General features: G+C 36.4%; 1 protein-coding gene across 1 annotated transcript in view; it reads left to right on the plus strand.

Moving 5' to 3' along the window:
* The first annotated feature begins 7606 nt into the window (after positions 1-7606).
* The window catches only part of LOC149076708 (U2 small nuclear ribonucleoprotein A'-like), an 82758-nt gene continuing 73374 nt past the window's right edge, over positions 7607-16990 (plus strand). Inside the window, exons 1-2 of the mRNA XM_089244332.1 lie at positions 7607-7832; positions 11816-11856. Of these exons, the coding sequence (XP_089100458.1) occupies positions 7751-7832; positions 11816-11856 (123 nt within the window). The 5' untranslated portion in view covers positions 7607-7750. The remainder of the gene's footprint in view (positions 7833-11815; positions 11857-16990) is intronic.

Raw genomic sequence — 16990 nt, forward strand, 5'->3', positions numbered from 1 at the left:
TGATAATGTGAATGTAGCTCAGTGAATAAAAAATATTTTAATGACATTGTGTTCTTTTTATTTTTGTACATTGCCTGTGTATCCTTTTATTTTAAATACAAATTCGAATGTCATATAAATAAAAAAATGAAAAGTCAAATATATATTGCCTGATTTTTCAAAAATATTTGCTTGGGAGCAAAAAAAACACCTAGAAATACGTGTTGGCAGAGAATTTGTGAAACCTCTATCTTTTTTATAATTGTTAAATTACCTCTTTTTTCATAATTTTATTATTCATTTAACATTGTGTTTTCTGTATACCATACTAGGTAATAATTGCAATTAAAAAAAGTCGTCAATTTTTCTTTCCAATTGTCAAAAAATACATGTTGGTTGCGTGTTTTAAATGCGAAGCGTGTACGCGGTAGGACCCGGGTTGTAACGTCACGAAAATATGTTTCAGGCTTGTAGTAAGACGACTTAGAACTCCTTAATACAGGCGTCTTAAGACGACTTGATTTTAATAAGTTTATTAAACGTGCGTCTACAGCCTGCGGTAGACCCAAAACCAGCAACCAATCAAAAAGCAGCATTTTATGACGTCAGTAAATAGGGAGTGGAGAAGGTTTTTTCCTCTCATCTTCACTAGAGCTTGCTCGCAGGATATGATCTTGGTTATTTGGCACGATTGTTGATTGACGCCAACATACTTGGCGAAATTTTACAGGTGTTTTATAACCGCAATTAGTACAGTGGTTAGAGCGTAAGGCCAGCGTTACACAATAAAAGTTTGATAAATTTTCTTTTATAAAACTTGGCAAAGATCTTTTGTATTGAATTTTTTTTATAAAATTTATTTTATAAAGGAAATGGACCACATTACACTATATAAAATGGCTCGGGAATCCAAGTCAGCCACCTCGTTGGGCAATTTGCCTGTTGTGGCGTTGTATTTGTATAAAAGATTTATATGAAATTGTTTTGTCAGTTTTCGTTAGTCTTGTGCTGTTGATGATAGTAGTTATGGATGAAGAAATTTTTTTACCATTTGCTGTAGGAAATTTATCATTTGCAACCTCTGTAATGGCTTCTGCTTTAAAAAACATGAAACTTATGTGGATGTTGGGGCGTCGGAAGTGTTTCTAAACTGTGGGTGCTCGTCTTTAGTTTTATATCTGAAATTTTAATTTCTGAATCAATTCTGGGGGTGCTGGGATGCATGCCACAAATCACTATGGGTGCTTGAGCACCCCCGGCTCCGACGCCACTGTGTGGATGATTGTATTGGATGGAGTAATTTGCGGAAGAAGCTAATTATTTTGATGCGTTACATCTTTAGCTAGGAACGCAACTTAATGAATATGTCAATTTATTAAGAAGTTGAGGAATACAACGCTCAGCGACTAAATTGCCCGTGTTTCATCATATTAATATTGCGTCTTATATGTAACGGTAAAATCCCAAAGACTCGGGTTTACCAAAGCGAGTTGGTGAAAGTCCAAAAAACGCTTGTAAACATTTTCAATTCGGATTTTTACCAAGTCAAAAGTCCGTTTTAAATGAATCAGTTAATCATCATGAACTTATCTGTTCCTGATGATGTTTATGAATAATAATTTATTAATCATAAACAAATAATGAATTAACAAACGAAATAACCACCATGATGAGTTTTGGACGCTATTTAAGTAATTGATGCTCATAATTAATTTACTCCTACCAGTTAAAGCCCGTTTTAATTAATTTAGCATCATTAACTCAATCGTTCCCCAACCATCTTGATTAATTAATAATTGTTTAATAATTATAATTACTAGTGGGAATGACGCTTATTGATGAATTAATAGTAATAAGTATTTAAGTAAAACTTACTTCGTCATGAGATGGCGCGCGGGAGGGGGCCGAGCATGGGCGGGAATAGGGGGGGGGCATTGCCCCCCCCAGCATCAAAGAGGAAGGGGGTGCCGAATTCACCCTTTAACTGCTTCTACATTACAAGGGGCGCCAAAATGCCGACTTGCCCCGGGTGACAAAATATCTAGTTGCAGCCCTGCGTAGAAAGAACAGGTTTTTGAAGAGTTAATACGTCACAGTGCAGGATAGGAAGTGGATCAGCATAACTTTTTTATCAAACATTGATGAGGATGCAATATTTGATAAAAGATTTCCCACCTGATATTGGTTCACTGTCAACTATCTCAGATGATAATTAAATAAATGTATCATCAATATGAACCAACAAATCCAGTGATGTGTCAGTCGAGCCCGGATATAGCGAAGTGGCACGTGAAAAAAATTCGACAGATCCGATATTCGTGAAAACCGATACAACGTAAATATTTGAGTTTAATGAAGAAAACTGACTTCTCAACCTATTCGTGATGATGGAAGAGGTGGTCCTCGAACAGACTTAAATTAAAATTATTTACGAATGTATCACAAACATTACAGATGTTCACGTAGCTTTTGAATAAAATATTAATACCCGTGTACTGCAAGTCAGTTGTTCTCGAAGTGTGAGTCACAGCTTCTATGAGTGAGTCACCAGCCTTTATCAGAGGCAAGCTGTCTAAATTGATGTGTAACTGAAGTAGTACTTTAAGTATTAAGGGAGCCGTGGGTAAACCATTGACTGAGACAAGGGAGCCATGGAATCATGGCTGTAAGTGGTCCGTTGAATTGTTATCAATATTTCAATGGTTCTAACGTTTACAAAGACTTTCTTCCAAACCTAGCAAAACTCCGGTCTATCGTCATGGGCAAGTTACTACCGGATGAGTTGTGCCGGAAATGTGGGAGTGTACAGTCTGAGTGCTTATCTAGTGTTGTCTGATTTTCCAGTGCTGCCATCGATATTTTAAATTGTGAGTGAAGCGTAATGATTGAATATTTGTACTGTTGTAGGATTGTTGCTCTCAGATGCGCGACTTTTTAACGGGAGATCGACTCGCCTTCACGGCTCAAAGTTGAAAATCGACCAAAACTGTGGCGCATTGGTTTACGAAGACTGAGGAACTCTGACACAAATCTGTAGTTAAGTCGATCCTTCTTTGAGTGGCTATATGGGAATGAACAGAATCAAAGTGTTATCTAAAGCTAGAGACAGGGCCGGGCTTAGGAATTTCGCGGCCCGGTGCAAAAAAAATTTTGCGGCCCCTCCAAAAAAATTTATGCAGTCGCTCCCCAACTTGTAATTTTTTAGACTTCTGAAAATAAAATAAAATTTCTCCTTTTAAATCTTGAAGGGGAAAAAATTGTTCAGGAAGAACTCATTTTATTACGCTTATTTTTCCATTATTTCAGGAACGCGTTGATAGTTGAGATCGTAATCAAACATGGTATATTGAGAGGAAATTGCGTTTTAATTAATTTGACAAAATTTATAAATGACTAATAATAATTAGCGTGGTCCACCAGCTTACACTTCATCGTGGCTCGAATCATATTGAACAGACATACATTTCTGACATATTTTTAAAGTATTTCATCATCTTTATCAAAGATATGTTACAATGCGATAACTTTGATAATTTTTCGAATCTTTAATTTTTGTTTTTGCGCAACTAATGTAAATACTTAATAGTAGTAAAGAGGAATCGAGTACTGGGATTTTTTCACAAAAATAAAGCGTATTCCGTTTAGCGTTCCTACTTGGAAAGTTCTCGCTCTGAGTAGGACTTATTTTCGTAATTCTTACTTTTTACTAACACTTGAAATTTCCCGTTTAAAGTGTTTTCCCGCCTATAACGTTTTTTACGACGAGTTTTTGAAAAACGCTTTAAGTGGGATTCATTATATATGAGCACTCCGATGTTATTTAAAACCAAGAGTTTTTTGCCACAAGTAGTATCCAAGATTGTAATCTCAATATTTGAATATTCAAACTTGAAATTCAAAAAGATGCCCTTGTATAAGTTGTAGAATATTAGCAACGCTACTGCAATCAGTCTAAACCTCAGATATAATTTATTTAATAGTTGGCAAACACATTTTCTTATCAGAGAATGAACTATTGGAGCTACAAGCAACGTAGCCTACATCCTAAATTTTTAGAACTTTGTGTTCTTAAATGTTTTTATGCTGTTCATGAAACAAAATATCTCTAATGTCGGTGCTGTACTGAATGAGTAATTAGATTGAAAAAAAAAATCAGAGGAAGATACATCTTATACCTTTTTTTTCGAAAGCTCAGTTCTAAAAATTGTCACAATTTAGAATTCATGCATTGTATATACGTCTTTCGGGATATATGAGAGAATTATTCCCAGATGGTGGAGTAAGGAAATTTCAAAGAAGCTTTCAAGCCTCCCTAGCAGGGCTGTAACTAGGCTGGGGCAACCGGGGCACTAAGCTAGGGGCCCCGAGCAGAATGGGGGGGGTTCCTTTTTATTTTTTTTACTGAAAAAATACATCATAATCTTTTCTCAAGGGAGGTGCACAAAATTTTTCGGGGGGGGGGGGGGGTAGGGGGCCCGCGAAAAATCATGGCCTGGGGGCCCGGCAGTAGCATGTGGGGGCCATGACGACAGCACACATGTTGCTATGCTCCGGAAATTTATTCAATTTCCCATTTATTTATTAATTATTTTTTAAACATATTTAAGTTGTTTGAGTGTGTTAGAAAAGTATTTATTTTTCTAAGTATGTCGATGAAGTAAAATTAATTCATAGACATATGTGATCTCTGCGAATGACGTCCACCGAGTTCTTGATATTTATGTTAATGTATCTGTTTTGATCAATGTTGGATACATGTTCAATTTGTGAAGGCGAAGTACTGGAAGGGAAGGAGGTATTTTCATGTTCTGGTTGCGAATCACTTATTCATCCGAAATGTTGAAACCACAGACTCCGTGAATGTGGCCCTGTCATTGTGCAAGTAGCATCAATTTAAAAAAGAATGTCTGCTGAAATGAAAAATGGCGGTGTACTGACTGCTTAATATCAGCAAAGATCGAAAAACGGGAAAAATTGGAGCTTGAAAAATACATGATATTATTCGTGAAGAATGTCGAATAATGGCTAAACAGATAGAAAAAAAATTCTCGGAAGAATGTAGTGTGTTGAAATCCGAAATGACGGAGTTGAGAAAATCAATCGAGTTCAAAATGATGAAACACTCAAGGACATGAAAGGTGAGCCATAGGAGGTAAAGAAAGAATTACAGGCAATGAAGAGATCGAATGGAAAGTTGCGAAGTGAAAATGTTTTGAAGGAAAAAACCAAGAACATTTACGATGAACTGGATAAAATAGGAGTTACGATTTCTAAATAAAGCAATATAGAGATACAAGGAATGCGGAGGAAAAGAGGGAGGATGTGATAAAAACAGTGACTGAAATTGGTAAAACTTTAAACGAGTATAAACCGAATGATATAATGAAGCTACATAGGGTAAATTCGGTAAACAAAAATAAGATTAGGCCAATATCAATGGTTTATAAAACTTATCTGTCAAATAGAACTCAAGCAGTTAAAATAAATGATACAATAGGTACATACAGGATTATTAAAAATGGTGTCCCACAGGGTTCTGTTCTTGGTCCAATTTTATTTCTAATCTTCGTTAATGATATCAATAATCTGGATCTACATGGTGATTTGATTAGCTATGCCGATGACACAGCTATTGTTTTGTCAGAACAAACATATACCATGCTAAACTCTGATACTGAAAATTTAGCAAAAATTAACACTTGGTTGAGGCATAATAAGTTAACTTTTAATCTCAACAAAACTAAATATATAAATTTTCAATTATATAATAGAAATATTGAAACACTTATAATTCGATGCCATGAGTTGGGATGATCTGATGACCAATGTTTTTGCCCGATTGTCTCGGAAACTGAAGAGTTTAAATATACAAATACAACGCCACAACAAGCAAAATGCCCAACGAGGTGGCTGAGAAAAAGATGCCCATAATAAATATTGATGTCATTTATTTCGAAAATACAGCAACCCAATTAAAAATGCAATTACTAAAAATACATATACATGATGATGAAATATTATACAATGTCCATAAGAATACTTATGATTGTCTTATTCTAAGTATGGATAACTTCTCGATTTACCCCAACATGTTTATCGTATTTCTTTTTAAATGTGTGAATTGTGTTAGAATTTACTACCTCCGGGGGTTAGCTATTCCATTTATTAACAACCCTATTATAGAAAAATTCCGTGCGACACCATAACCTCGCATTGTCCTTTACCAATCGATACTGGTTTCCCCTTGTAAAAGCAGTCGATTGACGGTGTACCAATAATTCATGGTCCATCCTATCCATCCCGCTTTTGAACACTTCGATCTCCCCGAAACCTGCGTTCATCCAGTGTAAAAATATTCAAAAAATGAAGTCTTTCTTCATAACTCAAGCCCCGTTGATAACCCCATAACCAAAACCTTACAGCATACTCCAGTCCAGGACGAACTAAGCCTCGAAAAAGCGGACGAATGACTTTAGGAGAAGGCGAAGAGACTTTTTTGAATATGAAACCGAACATTCTATTCGCTTTCTTGATCACCGCTGAACAATGTTCAGAAAACCTAAGCCCCTCGTCAATGAGAATTCCCAAATCGCTGACCCTAATTGCATCCGGAATAGTGACACCATTCAACTCGTAAGAGAACCGTGGGTTGTTCGAACCAAAATGAGCGACCATGCAGTTATCAACGCTAACGGCAATGCTCCATTCATTTGCCCATGCTGAAATCCTGTTTAAGTTGGTCTGGAGCAACTCCCTATCGCTTTCATTCCCGATTACCCCCATTAGCTTCACATCATCTGCGAATTTGCTAGTAATTCCATCGATACCCTGATCGAGTTTATCGATAAAAAGTGAAAAAGTATGGGGGCCAAGGACACCACCTTGAGGAACTCCACTGGTGACGCCTGTCCAACCAGAGAATTCCCCGTTCACCATAACTCGTTTTGCTCATTTTCATGATTTTTGTTATCATTTATCTTTGACAGTAATTTTTTTTGCTATGTTTATTGTGATTGACTGTTAATGTATGATTGATAGGCTTCTATTTTTTATTCTAATTTTCTAGATGTTTTTGCTTTTGTCATGACCTTGGCATAGGGTGACCATACGTCCCGTATTTCCCGGGACAGTCCCGGTATTTCCTGTTTTTTTGGCCGTCCCGACATTTTGGCAAAAGTGTCCCGGTTTTTCCCGTATTTTACACGAAGCCTACTTGAATTTTTATTCTTTATTGAAGTCAAAGATTGACATTATTTTTCAACTCATAAATTATTTTATGATAATTACGACTATATATGAGAATATCAATCTCCCACATTTGCCTTGGTGGACGTTTTTTTTTCGTGGAATACATTTTGATCCACTGCAATTTGCAGTAATGCATCATTTCCCGCCATTGTGATTTTCGCGTAATTTCAGCAATATTTGGCAACGTTGTTTGATTTTGGCGTCGTGTTTGGCGATAATTGGCGATGTCCCGTATTTTCCCGTATTTGGAATCCCAATGTCCCGTATTTTTCTCGAAGAAATATGGTCAGACTGCCTAGGCATCTCCCTTTTTTCTGTCAATTTTTTTTTATATTAATGATCAGGGGATGGTTATAGTAGCCGAAAGCCCTGTATAATTATCATTGTATTGTACTGTAAGTGATACATCATATCCCAGGCAGTATTTTCAATTAACCAACTTTGTTAGAAATTAATCGTCGCAGTTTTTTTCTGCCTCATCATATAAATTCCAAGTAGCTGGCACATTCGATTGGTATAAATAATGGTGAAGCTCACTCCTGAACTTGTGCAGCAATGTGCTCAGTACATCAATCCTGTGAGAGACAGAGAGCTTGATCTGCGTGGTTAGTTTTTTTTTTTTAATTATTTTGCAGACTTACTAAAGGCGGGCTTTCTTAGGTTTTCTGCGTCGCGTGCAACGTGAATCGCCCAGCGCCACTCACCAATAAGGAAAGCGCTATGACTACATCGTATCGTATTCGCGGGGCGGTTTTTTTTTTTTTGCAGCACTCAGAAATCGTCATTCGTGTGTTTTGTTTACAAAATTTGAATTGTGCACGTTTAGGATGGCTTGCTAATGACATTACTGCCATCATTAGAGCTGTGGCAGCTCCCGAGAGAGACACCTCGGGTTGTTAACTTTTGGCCGCAATGTGCGCTCCAGGACACAATCATTTCTACAGAGCCAACTGAAGAGATTATAAAAGACATTGTCACATTAGCGAAACGGGTGGGTGGAGAAAAGGGTTCAATGATATGGATATAGAAGTCGGACAACTAATTAATAGCAATTCGAAGGTATAGACCGAGGAGGAATTCACGCAGTTGACTGCTCCTGAAACAAGTGGTACCAGATGAAGATCAAGATAAAGAAGTAAAAGGCAAGTTCACCATGAGTAACATAGGGGAAGTGCTTCACACGTTCAAATCAGCAATAGATTGTTTTCATGATATAGATCCCTCTATAGTACACTCTTCACATGTAGAAAAATTGGTGAGGAAGCATTTTCATCATATTCCAACATGATGATATGAAGAAGAAATGACAAACAGAAATCACATTGTTCTTTTAGGAAACATCGCCAACAATCGCTGCACCCTCTTTTACATTAGATCTACCTCTGCGTCACCCTGCTCTTATACTGTTCAATAAACGAGATGTACAAGAAAAAACGTTGGTTTCAGTTATTTCCAGATTTCCTGTATTCACAGTCACCCTTGGAACGTAACCCTCATGAATACGTAGGCAGACTGTATTTTCCTGCAGAGCGTAACAAGCCTCACTCCAGCGCTTTATGTGAGGTGTGATTGGTTGACTGCTTCTGGAGGAGTGAATTGCGTTATGCGCCGCGTGTTTCGCCAATGTACTCTTATCTTTGGTGTTTTCTCTTTCCCTTCCTTTCAAACTGGAACGCGCAGACGGCAGAGTAGCTGATGCGTGGACCATATAGCCCCCCCCCCATCTGATGCTGCACGCTCGGAAAACACAAACGCATGTGATTATGTAACACCTTTCTGCCGATGCAAAATAATCCAGTTTTTATTCACACAGCACCATAATCCTACTCCTAAACCGAGCAGGTTTTCTGTGGTGCGTGCAATGTTAATTACATGATATGTCAGGTACAACTTCTTACAGCGCGCTAACACTAACATTTTATGTCGGGTGTGATTAGCCGATCTCCTTTGGAGGAGTCAAATGCATCTTCAATTTTGTTTTCTTTCCCTTCCTTTCTGTCTTTTTCTTTTATTGTGCAAAATGGAAAAAAACGTGGATAACCAGACAACAGAACAGCTGATGCGCCAAGCTAGGAAAACACAAATGTGTAGCGTGATAAAGTTACACGTTTCTACTGACATATGAAACGGGCCTATTGACTTTTGGCGCACAAAAACCTACTCCCAGGAAAACGTGGCGTTATTTTAAAATTATTTTCCTGTGGCAGATTTTGATGTCTTCACTTGTTTTATAAATTTCTCAACATCAACATACAAATTCTATTTTCCTGCAGCTGTGCTTTTCTAGGAGCAGGTTTTTTCTTCTCAGCGGGGATTGAATAGGACCATTTCATGTCAACAGAAATGTCAATGTTGATTGATGATGTGTAGGTGGTGCATCATCTGTTATATCGATTGCACGTCCACATACTTTTGTAATTTTGCACAGTAAAAAAATGATACAGAAAGGAAGAAAACAATAAAAGTGAAGAGAAGATCGGCAAAACGCATGCAGTGCCTGATGCATTTGACTTTTCCAGAAGCAGTCGTCCAATTGCACCCAGCGTAAAGCACTGGTGTGCGACGCTTTGCGCTCTGTAGAAAAACAAGGTTTTCCAGTATTACTTTTCTTATTGGTCAATGGACGGTGTCGTGCTTTCTTACAGGGCCGGACTTAAGTATTTTGTGGACCTCTAAAATGGGATTTCCAATCCCCTACCTCCATTGTCATTGAGCAGAGGGCTGCAACTAGATGCCTGGTTAAATGGAGCAGGCATGTATTTTGGCACCTCCTGAATATACATGAAGCAATGGGATTTTTTCTGGCAAAAGAAAAAAAATAGTTTGAAAATTTAGATAGATGGCGCTATACTCATCATAAGATGCAAATTAAAAGATGCAACCGTAAGAAAAATCGTAGAAAAGCAAACCATCAGGAAAAGGATGTGGTAAATTAGCTGCTACTCAAGAAATGTTCAATATGCTGTCTACCGTTTTCTCCTATGAGCCAAAAGTGCACAACAGCATGTTCCACAACAGATCAAAATGTATCAGGGGCGATGTTGTGAATGTGTTGCATAATGTGGTTTTTAAACTCGGCTAAGTTCGCAATTGGACCACTGTACACAACATTTTTTAGATGACCCCAAAGCCAGAAGTAACAAGGGTTCAAGTCAGGTGATCATGGTGGCCAAACTGTTGGAAAATGACGACTGATAATTCTGTCATTGCCAAAATGGAGATTCAACGGTTGCTTCACTGGTGTTGCAATATGCAAAGGAGCGGCATCATGCATGAAAATTGTGCTATCCACACATCCGTGCTGTTGCAGTGCTGGAATGAACTGGTTACAACAGGTTACAAGACCTATAGGACCAATTTCCTCGAAAAAGAAAAGACCAACGAAAACACTGCCATAAACTCGCACCGCACAATGACCTTTGGAGTATGAAGAGGCAATGGTTGCATTTGGGACAGATTCTTTTGCCCATATCCAGCAGTTTTGTGTATTGACAGAACCTTGGAGATGGAAATGGGCTTAGCCTGTCCACAAAATGTTCCATTGCCATGCATGGTCCACTTCCATCCAAGTAAGAAATTGCAGGGCGAAATATTCTCATATTGGCAGATTCGCAGGAAACAGCTCTTGAACATGCATAATTTTGTATGGATAGCATTGTAGGATAACTGTGTTGACAGGCATGTCTAAAGTTCGGCTGATTCCCAGAGTACTGCACGTTCCCAAAGTACTGCTTGACGCTTCCTGCACTGCTGTAGCCACTTGCACCACTGACGTCAAAGCAATTGCTTTTCTCCCTCTGCCACATTGCACGTCAAATGAATCTGTCTCTTTGAATTTAACAATCATCTTCTTTAGACCATTTGCAGACATTGGACCAGAACCGCCTCCAATACCCTTTAATGTCCAGAATTTCTTTAATGCAGATTCTACACAGTCACTGTTGTAAAAAAATTTCAAAGCAGAGCCCAATCCTTTAACAACAATGTCATGACCTTCTCGGACACAGAGAATAACAGAAGCTGCATGTTCCCCGCCTTTTATCACAATTTCAATGTCTGGTGTGCATGTCATGTCTTTTAATTTGCATCTTATGAGTACAATGCTATCAGTCAATTTTGAACTATTTTTTTTTCTTTTGCGAGACAAAATCCCATTGCTTTGTGCATATTCGGGTGAAATGCCAGGTAATTCTGACCAGTGGTTTTTTACAGCCTTTTCGAAAACGAACTTTAATTATAATCACCCTGCAAATTGGCTGGCCAGAGCCGAAACATTTCTGCAAATCAGACTTTGTCTAAAACTCTCACCATTTTGCAAAGTGGCCGAACTTTGAACTTTGCCAGTAACATATATATTTTGCAATTACCCAGTATAAGTAATTATAAAACCCTTTGTCATTTGTTTTGCTAAATATGAAATTTTTTGTGAATTAGTGAAAACTAATTCTCTCTCTAAACAACAAACCTATATTTGTATTTAAAAATATCTCATTAACAACTGTAAAGAAAGGTTCCATGTTAATTGTGTTTTCATACTTAAATGAAATTTATTAAGTGGCGGCTGTTCTAAATTATTTTAATTTTACAGGTTACAAGATTCCAGCTATTGAAAATCTTGGAGCTACATTAGTAAGTCCAAAATCTGGTTTTTATGTTTTTCCAGCATTCTGTCTCAATCCAGTTTCAAAGCCAGATTTGCTTGGTAAGAATCTTGTTCCAAGCAATGTCACAACTAAGGCTATATTGCATTTGAGAGAGAAACACGTTATTATTATGTATTTTTTGACAATCAGAAGGGGAAATTCATGCATTGCGAAAAATATGTATGTATATATTTTTTACAACTTGTATTACATATTGTGGTTCTGCATGCATAATGTTATTTGTAAAAAAAACCTTTTTCAGGAGACAAAAAAAAAAACAAAAAAAAAAAACATAGCAGTAGCTAACTAGTTTCAATGTACAGGACAGTTTGTAATAACGCCACAGCTGGCGTTTTATTGGTCAGAAACATTTGACAGTTTTACAGAACATGGAAACATTTGTGTGAAGAAACTTTTCATTGCATAAACAAAAATTGAGAATTTATACCTATGACATTTTTGCAGGCACACTGCCGATATAACATGATGCATAGAGAAATGGGCTTTTTAGATTCTTACTAAAGCATAATTGCAGCAAAATGTGAGTGTATAACATGATGCTGGGGAAGAATAGAATGGGCATGATAGAAATTGACGCAGTTGCATAAATTCAGCAGAATGGGATAGTGTGTAATGTGTAATATGATGATGCGGGGGGGGGGGGGAGACAACAATCGAATAGGCATGATAGAAAAACTAAAGCGTAAATGCAGCTAAATATCTGGATGTAGGCCTATAACATAATGCAGCGTTGGGTTTCTTCCGGGGCTGTGGAAGAATTTGGAAGAAAATAAGAATGTGCACTGATTATTGTTTAGTTAAAGTACATATAATTAATGCTTGTTATTTCACCTCATTAGTTGTGAAATAATAACAAATACGTTTTAAAAATATTTTTTTTTTACATTTAATTATATCTTACCAGGAAGTTCAATATATAATTTTCTAATAAAATGATCACATATTAAAACAAATTATTTTAATTACCACACAAAATGTTAATCTGAATGTAAAAACATGCAGCATCTTAAAGTGTAATTGATTAAAGTGATTAAATTGATTGAAGTGTTTGAGCAAAATAATTGTGTTGCATAATCATTTTACGATAAAAATGGGTTGAGAACTTGAAAAAGGTGATCATCGGCTTTATACACAATAATGCAACAACACCAAAGCTGCTACTACTAAACCACATATGCACCTTGTCCATATTCCTCTGCAGAACCTCTAACGAATTGGTACCTGTGGGAATGTGCATGTAGGTGCGTGTAGGGAAACCTGACGTGAAGTTTGTTTCTGTGTAATGCTAGTTATGTGTAGTGCTGCCATCTGCCACCAGTTTTTCTAACTATGAGTGAAGTGTAATGATTGAATAATTTATCGTTGTAGGCCTGTTGCTCTCTGTGTCGAGACTTTTTAATGGGGAGATTGGCTCGCATTTGTGCCTCAAAGTTGGGAACCGCATAAAGTACCAAAGGATGTTTAGAGGTGTTGTGAGTTTGATACCCTGTTCGTCCTTATCAGAAAACTTTCCTGGCACAGGGATACAAGAAAAACGGTGACATGACCGCAGAAAAAAAATTGCTACTGTAGGGAGTCCCCCATGGAGGGGTTAGCACACCAAGCTCTCGATGAGTATAAAAAAAACAAGCCTGCAGTTCGAATCCGGCAATAAATTGTAGGTCCCGGTCTAATTAGCCCTAGTGTGCAGAAGATGACCGTGGTGGGGATCATTTCCAACCCATCTCATTAATGGCAGTAAATTGCAATATAGCGATATGGGCAGAGTTGGTGTTTGATGAAGTAGATGAAACATGGAAAACCCTATGTGCATTTTTAAGTGCATTCATCAACACAGTATTTTGTAATTTCTAAAGAATCTAAAGTTGTTTATCATTAACTACAGCACAGATTATATGCAAATGCATATGTGCATATGCATTTGTATATTTTGGCCTTTTTTAACATTAGTGCATATAAATGCATAAAATCAAAGAATTTTCAGTATAAGTGCATATTTTGAAGATTTATTTGAGCGCTCAGTCAATTTTTTTTTATTTTTTTCCCGCAGGCAAAATTTAGTGAATTAATACATATTTATAAAGTATTTTATGAATATTAACCGTTTTATTGTAAGGCTATTTCTAGAGATATGGCAAAGTGTTAAATTTTTTTTAGAAATAGTGTCACAATTCTTTTGTTACTGCTATTTTCGTTATTGAGCAGCTACAACGAACTGAAAATTAAAAAATGTCTAAATAAAAAATATGCAGAAGTTATTTGCATGTGTGCCGGATATATATATGTGTGAGGGGGGGGGATATTTTTGGTAAATGAAATACGTATGCCCTAAGAAATAGAAAAGATGCATTTAAAAAACACATTTGCTTTTTTTTTGCATGGTGATTTTTTAATGCATATTTTCTCATTTTTTTTATACAAATTTCGCTATTTTTGACTTTTTTAAGGTTTCTAATATATATTCTGGGGTGTTTAATGCATATTTGTATTTTTAAGTGCATATTTTTGTATTTTTAAGTGCATATTTGCATATTTTTAGAGCATATTTGCATATTTTTAGAGCATATTTTGCCACTCTTTTAGTGCGTATAATCTGGGCTCTAATCATAACACATGGTCAGTCTTTCGAAAATGCACCTTCTGTACATATAATTCACAAATGTAGATTAATTTTGAAAATTATATTATGATGCAACGTGTGATCTATGTTCAAAACGAGCAACATATGAACCTGATGAAATTTACACGCAGGGCAAAATTTTATTTGGGTTTTTTGATACAGCCAGATTTTCTGATATGTTTGATCAGATACACTATCAGGAGAAAAAACGGCCTGGCCCTATTGAAGGGCAAGGATGGACATGCAAATTTATATGGGGGCTAGTGGACAAACCAACTGTTTTGCTATTAATGCAATTATCAGTTGCGATGGCTACAACAATAAAGCCAATAACATCAAAACCTGAATCAATTTTGAGAATTATATTATGAAGCAACTAGCCATCTATGTTCGAGACAGGCAAAATAAGTATCTGACCAAATTTATAGACATGGGGCAAAATTCTATTTAATACTCTATGATTATACACTACTCCCACGTTGATCAATAATATAATAATCACTTGAATATTTTAAGTTGTTTTATGTGAAGAATTTATGTATAGTTAAAATCTTTCTTTTTGAAGTGTTTCCAATACGTTAAAGTCAGAAATTTGTTAATATATATGGAAAAATAAATTGACATAACAACGCTGCATAAACTGACTAAACGCCCACGGTGTCAGTATAATACGATGGCATAGAAGCGCCATCTATCAGACTTGAACACAACCACATACATGAAAAAATTTTCCCCATTATATTTTAAACATTGCAAGCGAAGAACTGAGATTTCAGTCCAACCTCGTCTAACTGGAATTTAAAACTCGTTCTGCCGCTGCAGAAAGTTGCAGAGTGTGGAATCCTTTGTCACATTTTTAAAATGGGGGTGAAAAAAATGGTGTTTGAATTGAGATAATTTTTCTTCTTCCCTTTGTTTACTGATGAGATTGTAATATATCGTGTCATTGATAGGTTACATTTTACTATCTCTTTTTCTAATCCTTGGAGAAATAGGAGTGGAAAATCTGCTTCAATTGCTACAAACTGCTACAATTTTGACAATTTTCCCCTCATTTGCTACACACTGCTATAAAAATGCCGAAATTCTTCAATTCTGCGCCATCTTGCACCACAAACAAAATTTTCCCTGAGGAAACTGAAGTTACATCACAATAGAAGCCGACTTTTCGATAATGCCATTTGTCCTTCTCGCAATTTAATTTCTTGGGGCTGTAAATGGAATTAGCTTGAGGTCCCCCCTCCTTCCCAGGATTTGGCACCTAAGCTTCCGACAACATATAAAATGCGGTCAAACTAAGTGAATTACTGCTTATCCACAGAACAAAAAAATGAAAATAAATAAAATTTCAATCGCTGTTTCCAGCTATTCTTTCAAAAAAGCGAAACGTCGACTCCTGTGATTTATTTTCAGAAAAAATTTAATCTGAGTACATCTGTGTCTACTCCCTATTTTTTAACTGATTTGTGATTACTCCATGTGTTTTATTTTCCAGCATCTTTAACAGATTTTCAGTCTCTTGTTTTACTTCCAAGTTTTCTATTATTTATTTTCTACTATTCTTTCTATTGATATATCACTTCCTTTTACACCATTCGCCAGCATGTCTGGTGTTCAATGGAAAATGGTTTCCAGCTGCACATTAATTAAAACTACTGTGTGTAGACCATGGCCTGTAGTTGGTTTGAAAGGTATTTGATGTAAGATTCCATAAGACTTATTTAGGCAGAGAGGTCAACAAAAATTCACAAAACCTTTCATTGGGTATGTGTTAGGCGCTCTGATAATGAAAATGATATGGTAACAAGCTAGCATCCCTCACAGCTACAGCGACCATTTTTGTCTCATCATTATCATACTCTATATACCAAGTATTGGGGGTCTACAGTTTATAGCGATTCCAAAACAGACACAGTTCCAGAGAACGGTGATCGCCCCTTACAAGATCTGAATACTATGAGAAACATTGGCCTGTATCTTAAAATATGAGATAATCTAACAAACCTATGAAATAAATTGCCCTAGACCTATCCTTTTTTTAAGTCTTCCCACTCAGGTTACAGTGCATTTCAGGGTTTAATGTAACGTATCGCCAGGGTTTTTTCGTTTAAACCTTGGTTTTCACCAAGTGGTTTTTTTTCAAAAAATAAAATAAAAGTTTCCTAAATATCATTTTTTTCCTTGAAAAATATCATATTGGTTCATTATTAGCCAAAATGTTTCATTTTTACCACATTTTATATCCTCTGGGTACATTCTGATGGTATATCTTTAAATGACATAAGATTTTATAAGTGGTTTTTTTCAAAAAGTCTCATAAAAGTGGCCAGAATATATATATTTTTTTCATATGAAATATCTTAGTCATTTAAAGTTATATATAAAAGACATAATTTCTCATTCTGACAACATTTTCTAACCTTTGGCTACATTCTGATGCTCTATCTTTAGCAAATTCATGAATAAGGATTGCATCACA

Source organism: Pholcus phalangioides, unplaced genomic scaffold, assembly GCF_987345545.1.
Source record: "Pholcus phalangioides strain wild (caught in Gottingen) unplaced genomic scaffold, Ppha-v1.0 ptg000015l_1, whole genome shotgun sequence".
Lineage (NCBI taxonomy): Eukaryota > Metazoa > Arthropoda > Arachnida > Araneae > Pholcidae > Pholcus > Pholcus phalangioides.